A 16165-nucleotide genomic window follows, 5' to 3' on the forward strand; every position below is an offset into this window, starting at 1 on the left:
GGTGGATGGCCAGTTCGCTTGAAGCTGCATCAGATGGCTATTTCTGCTAGTGCCAGAGCTAGGCGCGCAATCAATCATGACAGGCCAGTGCCGCTACAGGAGCCCTTAAAACCGACCCCTTTTTCGACCCCTGGCCACTGGGGTGGGTACTAGTACCTTGTTCGTACCAAGTAGGAAAATGCCAGGCTCTTCCGCTCCCCAATTGGTCAATGCAGCTCGACTGTTTGAACAGAACCTGAGCCAGCTTTGTTTCGAAGCTTAGCACCCCGTTAGCGTCGTAATGCCCCGCTTATAAGAAGAATCCCCCATAGAAGCTTATCGATTCTAGAATTGCCGTAATTGAAGGACAAGGGCCGGAAGCTGAGCTATGCCGAGTGTGAGCTTACTTGATAGCTGCGACACGACTTTTGGTGCTCGACGAAAACACGAAACGACGTTGCTTAAAACAGAATGGCGAACGTGGATGATCTTTTCAAGGTATGAAACAAAATCGCTGAAATTGCTGGATACTCCCAAAGGACCAATTAAACAGGCATTCTGATTGCTTATCCAGGCATCTGGCTCCCTCGGCAAGCGGAAACTCGACCAGCCAATTCGTGACCCCAGTAAGTTGACATGAAACCTGTAAGCTAGCTCTCAAGTCAATGCTAACAGGCCGTGATTTCTTCAATTAGACGAAATCTACAAGGCGACCAAGTTGACCGACAGAACCACCAATCGCCATGCCCAAGTCGAAGATGATGCAGAGAACCCTGCCGATGACGACGATTTCGGGCCCGAATTGCCACCAGAAGACGACGTAGGCGACGACGAAGAGGGCCGCTTCTTCGGCGGCGGTATCACCAAGCAAGAATCAGAAATCCTCGATTTTGTCGACAAGGCCGACGCGGGCGGCGATTTAGACAAGATTGATAGCGCCTGGCTGAGAAGGACGGCGCTCAACCTCGAAAAGCTCATCACTAAGAACTCAGAGCTGCGCTCGCGGTTCGAGGACCAGCCGCACAAATTCATCGACAGCGAGGCCGACCTCGACGCCGAAATCAAGAACCTCTCGCTCTTGGCCGAATCCTCCGAGCTGTATGGTGAATTTGTGAAGCTGGGAACCGCGGGAAGCTTAGTCAGTCTGCTGACGCACGAGAACTCGGACATTGCCATTGATGCGATTGAGATCATCGGGGAGCTCACAGACGATGACGTCGTGACGGAGACCGAACAATGGGATACCTTGGTTGGCGCGTTGATAGACAGCGACCTTTTGAGTCTGCTAGTCTCTAATTTGTCCCGATTCAATGAAGACGACGAGTCCGATCGCAACGGCGTATATCATTCTCTGAGCGTATTGGAGAACCTCAGCTCCCAGAAAGCAGTCGCGACCCGAATGTGCGAAGAAGAAGCCCTGCTAAAGTGGCTGTTGCAGCGCATTCAGCGCACCGAATCATCCGTAACTCAGAACAAACAATATGCCGCCGAGGTGCTGGCGATTCTCTCCCAGGCAGCTCCCGAAAACCGCGAAAAGCTCGTCAGCTTGGACATTATCGATATCATGCTGCAGCTTGTGGCTCCGTACCGCCGACGCGATCCAGAAAAGGGCGGCCCGGAGGAGGAATTCGTAGAGAATTTATTTGAGAGCCTGACGTGTCTGGTCGATACCCCAGCAGGGAGAGTCAAATTCCTCGAGGCCGAAGGAACTGAGCTCTGTCTTATCTTAATCAAAGAGAGCAAGGTGGCAAAGCACCCCTCATTACGCCTGCTAGACCACGCGACAGGTGGCACCACCAGCGCCGAAATATGCCAGCGGATTGTCGAGGCGGGAGGCCTGAAAACGACATTTACCATGTTTAACAAGAGCCACGACCAGCGTCTCATCGGGCCCTTGCTCTCTATTTTCTCTTCCATGCTGCGCTTCCTGCCTGCCGATTCTCCGGAGCGGATACGCCTACTGGCAAAGTTCGTTGAGAAAGAGTACGAAAAGACTGCGAAATTAGTAAAGCTACACAGGGATTATACTACGCGCATAAAAGCCGCCGAGAAAGAACATCGGCAGGAATCAGCGCGCTCTAGAGATGCGGAGGAGGATCGCGAGATACAGCTGCTCTCTAAGAAAATGGACGCTGGCTTGTTCAACCTGCAGCTTGTCGATGTCATTTTGGCGTGGCTCATTGCGGAGGATGGTGGCGCAAATCAGAAGATTAAGCGGCTATTGGCAGAGACGGACGATACCTTTAAGTCGATCCAGAAGACGCTCAAGGAGCAATTGAACGAGTTGGATACCACCGAGGAAGACAGCAAGGATATGGGCGAGATGCTGAGCACTCTGATAGATTTCCTCAACTAATGACTCCCAGGCTTGAGTCTAGTCAGCCAGCAAACAGAAGGAAAAACGTACTAAGTAATAATGAGCAAAATGTAGTCTTTTTTTCAATGTTTTCAAGTATAAATTAATGTGCAAACCCGACCGCGTGAACGATCTCGACAAAGTATCATATGATATATTCCAGCAAACCCCTCCTCCAATCGCTTGTATCGAATGTCAATTGCGTCCATCCATCTCAGTATACACTCCCCCTTCTTCGCCAATCTATCGGTATTCACGACTCAGTCTTCACGCAGCCACGGGCTTCACCTCGAACACGGCGTCCAGGAGGTGCTTAACCACGGCGTCCTGGTTCTTCTTGCCCGCCTCCTTGATCACCTCGATCTGCTTCTCGGCCTCCTTGTTCGCCTCCTGCTCAGCGGCCTCGTTGCCCTTGCTGTGCTACAATCCATGTGTTAGCGGGGGGAGGTTGAAAGAAGCTGTGTGGGGGTTTCCTTGTCATACCTCGGCCTCGAACTTCTTGAACTCGTCCTCCTTGTTGGCTTTGTAGTCGGCGATTTCCTTCTTGGCCTCGTCACGAGCCTCCTTGACGCGCTTGGTGCGGACTACAAGCGTTCGAAGGAACCGTCAGCTTCCGTCATGGTTCGTTTCGGCTGTATGGTTGGATCTGTCGGTGCGGGAATACTCACATTCTCGAGCTGTGCACACGCGATCGTTAGTAGGCAGTTCCTTTGTTGCGGTAAAAGCAAGCAAGCAGGTGTCCAACATACCCCTCTGTACAATCTTGGATGCCTCCCTCTCAGCCTACCCAGAAAACACAAATCAGCACCACGTAACCCCCATCGAGATAGTAGCCCAAAAGGCGCACAGTTTCATTTCGGATCATTCGTCAAACGTACATCGAGGAGAGTCTGGATACCGGCCGAGTTCTGTGCAGACTATGTACCAATTTCCCAACCGTCAGCTATTCCGCAAGCTAAATGCTCCCTCACGCAACGGCTTGCGCACTCACCATGATTGCTAGATGTGGATTGAAAGGACTCGCTCAAAGTAGAAGAAAAAGGAACAGAGAAAAAGGGTGAATGCAATTCAGTCGAGATGTTGTGGGAACAGGCGCAGAGGTGGTGTGTCGCAACTTTAAGGTGGTTGACTGTACAGTAGGTTGGTGCAGCTCCGATGCAAGAGGATAGAGGCATCGATCTTAGGTAATGCCCGCTGTCGTCACAGCTCGGCGTGGCTCGGCGTTAGAAGTGTGTTCCTAAAGTAGCTTTTTCCAGTTGCGCTAACAATAATATGCTAATACTCCGGGGTTGTGCTGTTAGCGCAATCCGCTGGAGGTACTTTGCCCCTAGCCAAGTCGAACAATCTGACCACTCACGACACAGCTCTGAAATCTTCATTCTCATCCTCATGCTATATCCGTATAATATCAACCACCCACGCTCATACATCCAGCCACTCATCCACCAGCTATTCCTCTGAGATATTCCAGAAATTATATCAATCCCTCGAATCAATCTCTTCTCACTCTAATTCACCTTGAACAAGAACAAATTCCTATAAAAACTCAACAACCCACCTCTCATATAAAACATCATGTCTTCCGCATCGAAATTCTCCCTCGCCGCCACATCTCTCTTCGCCGCCGGCGTAATTGTATTCGTACACTTTCAACAAAAAGCTGAACAAACCGTATGTCTCCCCTCTGCTGCCTTCCTCTCCCTCTTCTCGCTACTACTTAAGCCTGTTGAACATCTACCCTGCTAACGCAATTGCAAAGGCGATGCATGCCGGCGTTGTTCGTGACATTGAGCAGCAGCGCATCAAGAGAGAACGTCAACTCGACTTTGACATGCAGAAGGCTCTAGAGGAGGAGTACAAGCGCGAACAGAGCGTTCACAGCTCATTAGAACCGCTAAACAAAGCTTCTGCGGGCTCGAGGTAACAGCAGTACCTGGGCATACATTTAATACCTTGCAAGCACTACATACTACACGATATGAGCAAGTCCAACGATAAATAGACGTCTCTTTTCCTTTTCTTTTTTAACTTTCTTCATTGTATTATTTTTTTTCTACATGTACAATCATACTCTCCGCTCAGCATTTATCTCGCTGGCGCAGCAATGGGAGCGAGACGTCCCGTATCCATTTTTGTCATAGAGCAATTTCCACCATCTTCCATTCTCCAAGAAACAAAGCATAAAGCAAAAAAAATATGGAGATCCGCAAATCAATCTTTTGTGAATCTCGCGGCAATAATAAATGGCCGTTTGTATAAGCCAATGCTCTCCAAGGTTTACCTGATGGACGCGCCAGACCGGTTTGTGAACATGCGAGCCGCAATGTTCATGGACTGGAGTTCCTGGAACAGGAGCTTGGCAGCATAAGGGATGTGAATCTGCGCAATCTTGGTCTTGTTCTTACAAGGTCGACACTCAAACGATTGTTTAGAAAGGTTGCTAGTGAATGAGTTAGCATCATGGCAATTAGACAAACATTGAAAAGAAAGGAGAAAACGTACGCAATAGGCGTCATGAGTCCACAAATCTCGCAAATGTGAACTCGGAAGGCGTCTGACACCTCGAATAATCGCTCCTTGAGGAAGGACGCGGCACCGTGAGCAATCATACAATCACGCTCCATTTCTCCGAATCGGAGACCACCATCTCTCGCACGACCCTCCACAGGTTGTCTGGTCATGATCTGCACGGGACCACGGGCACGAGCGTGGATCTTGTCATCCACCATGTGACGGAGTCGCTGGTAGTATGTCGGTCCGAAGAACACCTGGGCTCTCAGCTTGCGACCTGTATGGCCATTGTACATAATCTCAAAGCCTCGTGACTGGTAGCCGTGCTTTCGCAATAGCTCTGAGACCGAGTCGACCGTGACATCCGTGAAGGGGGTGGCATCACCCTCCATACCTTCCAGCGTAGAGACCTTACTTAGGAGACACTCAATCAAGTGAGCGATTGTCATACGGGATGGAATGGCGTGAGGGTTGATGATGATGTCTGGGGTGACACCTTCTCTTGTGAAGGGCATGTCCTCTTGTCGGTAAGTGACACCAATAGTGCCCTTTTGACCGTGACGAGAGGCGAACTTGTCTCCAATCTGGGGAATCTTGGTCGTTCGGACACGGACCTTGACATACTTGACGTTGTCCGCATTCACTGTCACAATGACGGAGTCCACGATACCGTTCTCAGTGCTACGCAGAGGAGTTGAGATATCTCGCCTCTGGTGCATAGTCGTTCTGGTACCGAGATCTTGTGTCTCAGCGTCAATCGGCGCCGTCTTGCCAATAATGATATCTTCACCAGATACACGGACACCAGGAGCGACGATACCGTCTTCATCCAGCTTGTCGTATGTACCGTGCTTCATGCGAAGAGTGTTTTGGTGGAAGGGCTTCTCAAACACTTCGGTGTAGTTCAATCCAACCTTCTTCTCCTGATCTGAGTATGATCGGAAGAAGAGACTTCGGAACAGACCTCTGTCAATACTACTTTGGTTCATAATGACGGAATCTTCCTGGTTGTAACCAGAGTAACAGGCAATAGCTACAATGGCGTTCTGTCCAGCCGGCAACTCTCGGAATTTCAAAAACTCCATGGATCGAGTGGTACCCAGCGGCTTCTGGGGGTAGTAAAGGATGTTGGCCATGGTGTCCATGCGCCGGGAATAGTTCGTGAGGAAGAAACCCATAGCTTGCTTACCCATGGCAGATTGGTAAGTGTTACGGGGGGACTATACACACCGTTAGTATTTTCCTCGTTGATAAGACTGGGAGGTGGACAACATACCTGGTTGTGATCGGGGAAAGGAATGATGCTAGCACAGATACCCAAGATCATACTTGGGTGAATCTCGCAATGGGTGTACATGTGAGTTGTCGGGTTCGTCTTGGTCTTCAGTCGCTTGTTCGGATCATCTCCCATGTCTTCCTCAGTGTTAATACCGGCCTTCTGAAGACGATACAGCTCGAGATCCTCTGGCGTCATGCAGATCATGGACGTCTCCTCTTCCTCAGCGTCGAGATATTCAACTGCACCAGCCCTAATCAACCCCTCCCATCCAATCTTCATGCTGGGGTCTTCCGGAGGCTCAGCCTGCTCCTTAGCCAATCTATTGACGAGCTCCTTGGTTAATACCAGGTGGCCCTTGTTGATGCCCGTTTCCGGGTCATCTTCCTGCTGAACGGTAAAGACTGGTCGCATGACACGACCTGCGTCGGAAAAGATTTTGAATTCCTGGTCTCGAATTTCTCTCACGAGAGAGACTTCGTACTGCAGATAGGACTTGCGACGAGTGTCCAGAACCTGGTTCACCAAGTGCTTAGGGTCTTGGTGAACTCCAACCCAGACACCGTTCACAAAAATCTTTGTAGCATGAGGATACCGCAGCGGCTCATACTCTTCGACGACTTCCATACCTCTGTTGATCATGAACTCAATCAGAGGTTCGGAAGGAGAACCGACACTGACGTAACACATCAAAGACAAGTTCTTGACTAGACCACAAGCCTGTCCTTCGGGCGTCTCGGCTGGGCAGACCAAACCCCAATGCGTGTTGTGAAGCTGTCGAGGCTTTGCCAGCTTACCATCTCTTCCGATGGGAGTGTTGGTACGACGCAAATGCGACAAGGTTGAGGCAAACGTGTAACGGTTAAGCACCTGAGACACACCTGCAGTTGAGCTCATGGCCTTCTTCTGATCACCCCAGTTTCCTGTAGCAAGCGAATACTTCAATCCGTTTGAAAGCGTGCCTGGCTTGATACCCACGGCCAGGTTGAAGTGTCGGTTGCCCTCAACGCACCGTCTCAGATAGTTGGCCAATTCAGTGTTCATCCTTCGCATGATACCACGGAATAGCTTGGCCAGCAGGGGACCCGCCAGATCCAGACGCTTCTTTCCAAAGTGGTCACGATCGTCGGGTTCTCTTCTTCCGAGCGCACATTGCAACAGCTTGTGCACCATGTATCCCAGGAAGAATGCCTTTCTGGTTTCACTTCCCTCTGTCTGTGAAATATGGGGAAGAGTCTCCTTCTGAAGGATATCCTTGGCCACGCGGACACGCTTCTCACGTCCAAGACCAGCTTGGTCTCGGTTTCCACGCTTTCCGATGAAATCGAGAGCAACTTCTCGGTCCTGGACACAAAAGGCCTCCTCAATACAAGGTCGAAGCATCTCCAGCATCTGGCTGTCGTTGCGGTCGTAGCAAATGTGATTGAGGATATCCTCGTCAGAAACGACACCCAAGGCACGGAAGACAATGGCGACGGGAAGATCTGACTTGACAAAGGGCAGGGTGGTGTGGATAGTCTGGCCAAAGCCACCACGGGCAGAGTCTCCCTTGCCATACAACTTGAGCATCATGCTGGAGATGAGTCGTGAGCCCTTTTCCAACGCACTTCGGATTTCAGCCGTATAGGTATAGGCACTGGGCTGGGCCTTTTTGAAGACTTGCACAATGTTGGCGGCAGATCTCTCTTGGGCGATGAGAACCTTTTCACTGCCGTTGATGACAAAGTAGCCACCCTGATCGTAGGGACATTCGTTGACAAGGAACAAGCTATCATCCTGTTCACGGCTCAGATGACAAATCTTGGATTTGACCATGATGGGCAGCTTGCCAACGAAGACCATGTCCTTCCAGTCATCAGACTTGCCGATGTTGTCATCTTCGCCGTTCTCCTCCTCTTCCCACTCGAGCTTTGTAGGGTGTTCGCCGGTTCTTGCGTATTCCTCCTGCTGAGCATCGTCCATTTCGTGCAGGGGAACCTCTCTCTCGACGGCAGCCGACACCTTTTTAGTGATCTTGATATAGAGGGGACTGGCGTAGGTCAAGTTACGGTCTCGGCACTCGTAAGGGAGCAGAGAAGTCACAGTGCCGTCCGTCTCACTGATAGTTGGACGTGACACCATGACGCTTCCAAACTTGATCTCATATCGACGAAGAGCTATTGTTCGGCCGGGTGGCGAAGGAGGGTTTGGCTGGTCGAGTGTGATGGTGGAGTATTCGTTTACGAGATCCTGGATCGTCGTCTGGGTGAATTCGTCAAAGGAGTCCGTCTGCTGTGATACAAGACCCTTGGTTTCGAAGAAGGAGGAGATGACGGTCCAGCAATCCTCGGGAGTGATGCCTTCATCCTCGTCTCCGTAGTTCTCGTAGTCGTATTCGTCCTCGTAGTCAGCCATGGTGGCGGTAATAGATGAGATAAGATGGAATTAAGCGTGGTAATAAGTAGAATTCGGTCTATCCAGATCCTCTCTTGGGCCAATGTTCCAGCTCAACTCAAGGCAGCTGTCGTGAGTGCAGCCTCGTCCTCACGCCGTGGAGGGACCGCTCGATCCAGGAAGCTCTAGACGAATCGGCAGCGATCCTAATGCCTGTCACCAAACGAGCATCCGCGAGCGATCCCGGCAGAAAGAGTCTCCCTCACACAAAAAGAGCTCTTGCGGGACTGGCGGTTGCGCACGATGAAGATTGATGGTGGAAGGCAGCAACTTTTTTTTCGTCGTGATGAATCTTTCAAGGCAAAAGGGATCCCGCCAGATGCTGCGGCGCGCGACGTGCTTAGTGAAGCCTTGGGGCCAGTGCCGACTAGGACTAGCGCTCCGGTAAAACACTGGGGACTTTGTAATCACAATGCGGTTACATAAGCCGGATTCACTGATAGCAAGCAGTACCTGGGTACCTAACTCTGTGAATATGCCATTTGATGTAAACGAGAGTAAAGGTAGCTGAATGCATATAGAGATGCAGAGATGAGAGGCTATAGTTGGCCTTAATCACTTGTGATGGCACTCGTATCAGGTTGTTGTGTGAATTTCTTCCCATGGACTGATGACCCTTAACCTGGCTGTACAGTAGACGCTCTTAATTCAGTCCAACCCTAGATACGAAAACCCATGCCAAAGAATGAGCCGTACAGCATGTCTAATTGGTACTCAGGTCATTCAAAGAATTACCAAGAGCTGAATATAGGTAGGTAGTCATTTATTAAATTCGCTCTTGCAGCTATATTCGCTCTTTATACTACTGCAACCAACATCTTTCTATATCCTAACCAACAATATGCCAAACATGTTTCAACTATACCGCCGCTACCCAGCTTGGGGCATGTTACCATCAAAGCAATGTCATACCATGAGCCCCATTCCCTGCGCAATTTTGCGTGCTAGAGCTTTCTTTAGATACCATTCTCTCGCTAGAGATCGTGTCATTTTCGCAAACGCAGTGGGGGATATGCGGCCCCTCTCAACCGCACGGCCAAGCATAAAGATTGCGTCGCCCAGTGCTCTTTCTTCTGCCACTACCCTGTACAGTTGGTTCGATACTACTGTCGGGGCTACTAATAGCTCGTCGATATCTGGGACCACATGGTTCCTCGATCCTTCAATGACAGCATCTGCTTTGCGCAGCGCATCATGAAGAATGTTCGTGTTGGAAGTGATGATACTGGTGAACTGTGTAAGCTGGCCCATCTCAGCTTGTATGGCGGACATGGCAGACAGCATAGCACCCTGCTGTGCCTCTAATCCGGCCATGCTAGACTCATTCTGTTGTCGGCTGCGTTGCCGGATAGAGGCCAGCGTCTGGGCAAGCTGCCTGAGAAGAGCATCCTTTTCGGGGTTCGGGGGGATAGGGGGAGCTTCAATTTCGTGTGGCTTGATTTCCAGACTCAAACCGTCATCAAGAAGGTTCGGAGGTGGTGGCGATTTCTGATAAGGAGGTTGAGGCTGAGTCTGAGGGGTTTGTTGTTGCTGCTGATGTGGCGGAGGGGGATATCTGTCCCATGCCTGCTGCTGCGGGTGTTGCTGCTGCGGTGGTTGCCATTGTGCTTGTGGCGGTAGTTGACTCTGTGTGCTGAACTGACCATTGTATCCAGGGGTTGCTCCTAACGGTTGGAACTGTGGCAAAGGTTGCGGGTGATCATGAGGAGGAGACTGAGGGGGGACAGGCCCTTGAGCATTGGAATACTGAGGTAAAGACTGGGCGTGATTTTGATATGGCGGTCTAGATGTTTGAGGTTGAGGCGGCAGAGGAGGGGCTGATTCATATCTGGATGGTACTCCAGAGCTAGGAGGAGTGGGAGAAGAGAGATGGGGGTGAGGTGGAATTGGCGGGGGTGAGCGAACATCCTGATGAGGAGCTTCCTGGCGAGGGGCTTCCTGACGCGGGGTTTCTTGGTCAGGTTTCGGGGGCGGGGGTGGTGGACGAGATTCTGCTTGGTTGGGATACGGTTGAGCAGGCGAAGACGTCGAGGCAGGAGGCCTTTCTGGAGGATGAGGCGTGATCGGGGGTGGCTCTTGGGCGGGAGGCGGGCTCTGGGTTGTTGCTCGAGGCTGCTGGCGCGAGATAACTGGCGGCTCCTTTGCGAAGACATCGCTCAAGACAGAAAGAAAATCGTTTAGGCTTGATTTCTATGTGTATCAAAAGTCAGATATGTCTCTGTGAACTCTATGAGCATGTGACCTACATCCCAAAAGTCGACCCAGCCAGCTAGATATGGGTGATAGACCTGGCCCTGGGGGTCGACATGCTGGCCTGGGCGAACCATCATCGTCTCCGTTGGCGTTACATACACCAGCGGTGCTTCGCGCGGATACGCATGTGGCACCCATATTGACACTGGAAACCTGTACGTGGTGCCTCGGAAGAGGACCGGGATCGTGCCGGTCAAGTGCACGAGGAGGGCGCTGGCGCCATTGGGGAAGGCTGTAAGTTGGATTGTCAGTTTCGGGGCGCGCAAAGGAGCAGAGACAATCGGAGGGGCGCAATCGTACTGTGCACATCGGTTCGTGGAGCGAGGGTTGGGTATCGTGCGAGGACGGTGGCGACGTCGTTATAGGTGCGATTCACATCGTGATATTCCTGTCGGGTGGTTAGATGCGGGGTGTTTTGTGATGCTTGAGACGGCGCAATATCGGGAGAGTCTCGTGTGAAGAAATAGAGGGAATTAATTAATGATATAGGATAGGGACACATACACTGGTCAGGACGCTGTAGAGCCAGTTGAGCACATGCTGTTGGACAGGCATCGTGGCGATGCTGGAGAGGCATGGAATGGACAAGAGGCTGGAAGTTGGAGCTATCCACGGATGACGACTGGACTTTGGAGCTCCAACTTTTGGGTGGCACGCGGACTCCACAGGGCAGCTCCAGCGCCTTGTGGGGGTTAAACGCCCTGTAGGCAGCGGGATTCGGGATGGATCAATTTACTGGACGCTGTACATTTACCCTCCACTTAAACTTCAATAGATCCGGAACCTTCTAGGAGTCCATCCCAATGTCGCCATCACCAAGCATTTGTATTGGAATTACAAAGATCCAAGAGTGGCATCAATCCATTAATTCGTGTGTATTCACATCTCTATCAAGTTTGCCCCACTTAGAGACATAAGATTCTTCTCATACAGCCCCCTCTCCATCTCAAATGCATTTTAAAAACAACAAAAGGTATCATATTTTACATCAACTCATCAATACATAAATCAGTCATCCAACGCAAAGCAGCGCTCGCTGCTCTCCGCATTGTTTCCCCACCAGTTCGGCATCTCAATAATCTTACCCGCGCCAAAGCACAAGAAAATGAGCAGCATGTTGAAGTTGAAACCCGCATCAAAAGCTGCTGCCAGAATGTAATTCCATCGTGCCCACAGGTCATAACGGTATCGGTACGCCAGGAACATGACCACGAAGCCTCCAATGAAGCTCGATGTGTAGCCCGTGCTGATGTTGCCGTAGAAGATGGCCATGGCTGAAAAGAAGATGGTGGTGTTCCACAGCTGGAACTTGGCTCGTGGGAACATCTTGTGCAGGAAGAAGATGATGATGGGGCACACGGCACCAACCAAGAAGCCATAAGGAACAGGCTTGTAAATATCCTGCTTGAAGAGGCGGCTGGGACCAACAAGCACGTACTGGACGCCAGAAGTGAGAGACGAGGCCAGAGACTGACCAGTCCACTGGTGAGTGGGATCTTCTTTGGCGCCAGACAGATAATCTCTCTTGGTGTCGAGGACCCATCGAATGACTGCATAGTCGATGGGGATACCGATGGCTGAGCCAAAGACTTGCGAGAAGAAGACGGCCTTGGGAGGAACATGCATGTAGTGGCCAATCTTCATGTCCTGGAGGTTGAGCTGCGCACGATACCAGGCATCTCCGGCAATGGCACCATAAGTGGAAGCACCGCAGGGGTTCTTGAATCCAGATACGGCGTTTACCATGACACCGTACAAGAGTTCGTTTGTTGTTCCAATAGGCTAAAGGAGTCGTTAGTACAACATTGGCATTGACGTTGATAGGGGTATTCTTACCAGTTGAAAGTTGGACAAAGCATACAGCCAGCCCAGCGGCACGACAACAAGAGCTCCCGTTGCAATGGCCACGAAATAGGTCCACACGGGAATAAACAGCAAGTTCTTGCCGACCATGGCGATTAGCATGATGAATGAGACCATAAACAGGGCGGCGAACCACCAGAATGGAATTTCATCATATGGTCGCTGCAGGATGTTGATCTGATCCTTGAACTGCTCCGTAATCTTGCCCGAGTCCTTCTTTGTCGTACGTTCTTTGAGCTTCCTGAAGCTTTCCTTGATCTGGGGCCAGCCGAAGAGCAGCATCCAGACGATTGCTGAGGAGTATGAGGCGTAGTCGAAGAACATGGCCCACAGACTTTGAGTGCCGACGAACAACTCGCCGTACTGTTCATATGCAGTCTCGTTCAGCTTGGCATCCGCGGTCAGGAGATCGGTCAAAGGATAGCTCGTTCCGTTTTCTATAGATGTGAGTTAGTTTTAAGAAATAAGCCAAGAGCAGTAAAGATTGATAATAAGCACATACCCAGGAAGACGCGGTTAGACATCAACTGATCATGCCACTTTCCAAGGTTACCAAACTTGGCAGCAGGAAGCAAGATCCAACAGTTGAAGACAAAGGCGGCAAAGAGGACAACCTGAGTCCACCAAGGAGTCAAGAACAAACTACCGTTGGTAGAAATGCTAGACCAGTCAAACGACAAGTTCAAGAATCCCATACCACCGAAGCCAGCACCGACAAAGTTGGCCGTCTTGTTATGCGGCGCAACCCAGCAGAGGAACGCAAGAGAGCCCAAAAAGGGAAATACGAACTCGGGCAGGAATTGCCACAGAATCATACCACCCATGACAGCGAAGAAGACAATCATCTGCTTGCGAGAGGCGCGGCTTGGATTCTCACGCTGCTTCTTCTGGGTCTCGAAGAGAGCAGTCTGGCAGAGAGACTGGAACCAGGGGTATTGAGGGTCGTAGATCAGGAACTGGCGGGCCAGTGCTGCGTACGAGTAGCCGGTCCAGGTGATGGCCAACATGAAGAAGGTGGCCACGGCGCCGTTGACAGGCTGGTTGAAGTAGAGCTCGGACATGGAGATGGGGGTGTAGCCCAGGTTGTAAGTGGCACCAGATGCTGCAGAAATGGTGACCAGGACGTGCTCTTTGGTGCTGAAGGGGCCTGGGTTCATGTTGAATCCCCATTTGGTTCCGGGGATGCCAACCCACCAGGCCGGGAGGACCTTGGCAAGCCATACACCAACATAGTTGGAGGCAATCTGGACAAAGAAGACGGAGTAGGGGGCATATGTTGTTCGGTAGTGGGCCATCTGTGACAAGAAGGCACCTGGGGCGACGAAAAGGATGGTAAGGATGAAGTATCGAAAGGTCAAAGTCGGTTCGGTAGGATCGTTGGTGAAGCTGACGATGCGCCTCACATAAGGAGGAATGTCCTTGATTCTGGGATCATCTTCATCGACAACCTCCTCCTCGCCGTTCTCATTGGTGAGGGTGTACAGAGTCTTGCCGGCAGTGAGGTCCTCCTTCGATTCGACATCGAGATTGGCACCACCCTTTTCATCAACACCGATGATTTCAGCTTGTTCCTTTCGGTTCAGAGCCTCTTCGGTGATGATGGGCCCGGCAGAGACCAGTTCATCAGTCTTTTCCAGCTGAGCAGATGCCATTGTGAAAAGCCTCAGCAACCAGCCGAAGCTCTACAAGAAGGAGGCTCTACGGAATACAGAAAAGATCTGCACTTAAGAGAATGTCTATAAAAATAAAAAATAAAATAAAGTCGAGAGCAGGCAAGGGGCTATTTAACACAACTTGGAGAATGGAGCAATGCTACGTAAAAGAAACTTCCCATCCATCTCCGCCACATCGCGGGGCCCAACCAGTACTTCGTAGCTCACGTCTATTTTGTCTCAGCCTAAGTAGCAACATAATGTAGCATCAAGAAGTGACAGTGGCAATCTGCGGCCAAGTTTTGCGGCACAAGATATCCGAGAAGTGGAGGGCCGGGGCAGCACGCAATGGCAGGGGATCAGCACGATGCTATTGGCGATACTGTTATGTACAAACATGTGCTCGATCAAAGACGTGTGAGGTGATCCATCCACGGGTACCAGTACGGAGGAATACACAGCAATTGCATGGCAATCCATAGCTCAAGCCCTTTCTTGAAGGTGTAAAAACTAGGGCTCTTCGTATTACTGCTAAGACACGGTGGGGCGTTGAAACTCGGCCTAAAAGCGGGATTGCCATCGAGTGCCACATCTTGAAAAGCTCAACCACTGCCGGCTGGGCGAAAAAAAGTGGACAGAATCAATGAGATAGTTGGTGGTGGTTATCCTCGGAGAAGACACTTATTCTGGATACCTAGCAGTATTCTCCAATTGTTCACTTACATGTTCTGCTTCTCCTTTCATTGCCTTCATCTCTTGATATATATTGAATTATTTTTACATGATACTCTCTCTTCCAAAGAACATTTATCCGAGTGTCTGTCCAGGAGAATTCAAGCTTACTGTCTCACTTATTTCCTCCTCTGCCGGCCGCCGCCATTCGGCCGAAAAGAGCAAAGGCCAAGGATCTTTTGCATCCCCGAACCGTCTTTTCCTCCGTAGAGCGCCAATGAAATGGTTTGCCGATGCGTCATGGCCCAAGTAAGCCGCGATGAGGCTTTCAAGTGTTCCGTTTTGGTGAAGCTTGTTCGGGGAAATTTTGACATTAGGCGTCGGCAGAAAAAAAGACGACAGGAACAAGGGTGATGGTGTCATCGCGAGCTAAGCTTGAAGGGGGCAAACCCACGTGGGAATGGACCCGAGATTCTAGCTATCGTTATTGAGATGCTTAAAATTTTGTTTGATGAAGATGATGAAGAAGTTTCGAATTTGTGCTTCTAGATGGGTAGCTTGAATAAAGCAGTTTTGCGTGTTTGGTGTCAATCAATTCGGCTCAACGAGAGCTGTCAAAACATGTAAGTTGTTTCAGCTCTTTATATATGAATGTTGCTATGAGTTATCATAAGCATCACCAAGAGAATCACTTACAACTCGACTCCGTCCATGGATGGAGCTTCAACGTCGGACCTGGTGGGGAGCAGACTCGGTTTAGAGTCCTCATCATCGCACTATTACTACAAGGAACTTTTTTCTCTCTCTTGTCTTTCTCATCACATACCCGTACGCCTTTCGATCATGTCAGACAGTTCGCCTAACACCGGGTATAATTACCATTTTCTTTTTATCCTTTCGAGCTTCAATGCGGGACAGACCCATTCCGTATTACCAATACATGTGATGTCTGTGCCGTGTCATCCTACCAGTGTGGGCATTGGCGGATGGTCCAGCCGTAGAATTCAGGATTCGATATTATTAGTAATTGCATTCGGAATCATGTATTATTCTTCTGTTTGGGTGGCCTGTTATTGGCTACTCTACAACTCCACGGACATGCTTGTTTCGCTGCTGAGGTCATGTTAAATCGCCGGACAGCCTCGCCGTGCATTTACAGACAGGATGCAT

The 16165-nt window shown here is 50.4% G+C and overlaps 6 protein-coding genes across 6 annotated transcripts; 2 read left to right on the top strand and 4 right to left on the bottom strand.

Annotated features, from left to right (window-relative positions):
* Positions 1 to 346: 346 nt before the first annotated feature.
* V8C40DRAFT_243019 (Catenin-beta-like protein) lies at positions 347 to 2422 on the top strand. The gene is made up of 3 exons (XM_083215333.1): positions 347 to 477; positions 554 to 605; positions 675 to 2422. The coding sequence occupies exons 1-3, from the start codon at positions 451 to 453 to the stop codon at positions 2333 to 2335; spliced, it is 1740 nt and encodes a 579-aa protein (XP_083074325.1). The 5' UTR covers positions 347 to 450; the 3' UTR covers positions 2336 to 2422.
* On the bottom strand, positions 2399 to 3490 carry V8C40DRAFT_243025 (H(+)-transporting V1 sector ATPase subunit G). The gene is made up of 6 exons (XM_083215334.1): positions 3327 to 3490; positions 3214 to 3252; positions 3085 to 3118; positions 3004 to 3012; positions 2819 to 2919; positions 2399 to 2755 (listed from the first exon to the last, which is right to left on the bottom strand). Exons 1-6 carry the CDS (start codon positions 3327 to 3329, stop codon positions 2603 to 2605), a joined length of 339 nt encoding a protein of 112 aa, XP_083074326.1. The 5' UTR covers positions 3330 to 3490; the 3' UTR covers positions 2399 to 2602.
* A 420-nt stretch (positions 3491 to 3910) lies between these two features.
* On the top strand, positions 3911 to 4259 carry V8C40DRAFT_265015 (protein PET117; the record flags this gene model as incomplete). The annotated part of the gene is made up of 2 exons (XM_083219601.1): positions 3911 to 4006; positions 4095 to 4259. The coding sequence occupies 2 exons, from the start codon at positions 3911 to 3913 to the stop codon at positions 4257 to 4259; spliced, it is 261 nt and encodes an 86-aa protein (XP_083074327.1).
* An 80-nt stretch (positions 4260 to 4339) lies between these two features.
* On the bottom strand, positions 4340 to 8852 carry V8C40DRAFT_243029 (DNA-directed RNA polymerase II subunit RPB2). The gene is made up of 3 exons (XM_083215335.1): positions 6123 to 8852; positions 4838 to 6066; positions 4340 to 4775 (listed from the first exon to the last, which is right to left on the bottom strand). Exons 1-3 carry the CDS (start codon positions 8514 to 8516, stop codon positions 4613 to 4615), a joined length of 3786 nt encoding a protein of 1261 aa, XP_083074328.1. The 5' UTR covers positions 8517 to 8852; the 3' UTR covers positions 4340 to 4612.
* Positions 8853 to 9141: 289 nt separating this feature from the next.
* Positions 9142 to 11399, bottom strand: V8C40DRAFT_243031 (UEV domain-containing protein). The gene is made up of 4 exons (XM_083215336.1): positions 11313 to 11399; positions 11109 to 11196; positions 10802 to 11040; positions 9142 to 10745 (listed from the first exon to the last, which is right to left on the bottom strand). The coding sequence occupies exons 1-4, from the start codon at positions 11361 to 11363 to the stop codon at positions 9462 to 9464; spliced, it is 1662 nt and encodes a 553-aa protein (XP_083074329.1). The 5' UTR covers positions 11364 to 11399; the 3' UTR covers positions 9142 to 9461.
* Positions 11400 to 11587: 188 nt separating this feature from the next.
* Positions 11588 to 14390, bottom strand: V8C40DRAFT_206856 (OPT family oligopeptide transporter). Its single transcript, XM_083212053.1, has 3 exons — positions 13174 to 14390; positions 12645 to 13108; positions 11588 to 12590 (listed from the first exon to the last, which is right to left on the bottom strand). The coding sequence occupies exons 1-3, from the start codon at positions 14321 to 14323 to the stop codon at positions 11817 to 11819; spliced, it is 2388 nt and encodes a 795-aa protein (XP_083074330.1). The 5' UTR covers positions 14324 to 14390; the 3' UTR covers positions 11588 to 11816.
* Positions 14391 to 16165: the final 1775 nt, after the last annotated feature.

Source organism: Trichoderma camerunense (genome assembly GCF_050948025.1).
Source record: "Trichoderma camerunense strain CBS 138272 chromosome Unknown V8C40scaffold_7, whole genome shotgun sequence".
NCBI classification, from domain to species: domain Eukaryota; kingdom Fungi; phylum Ascomycota; class Sordariomycetes; order Hypocreales; family Hypocreaceae; genus Trichoderma; species Trichoderma camerunense.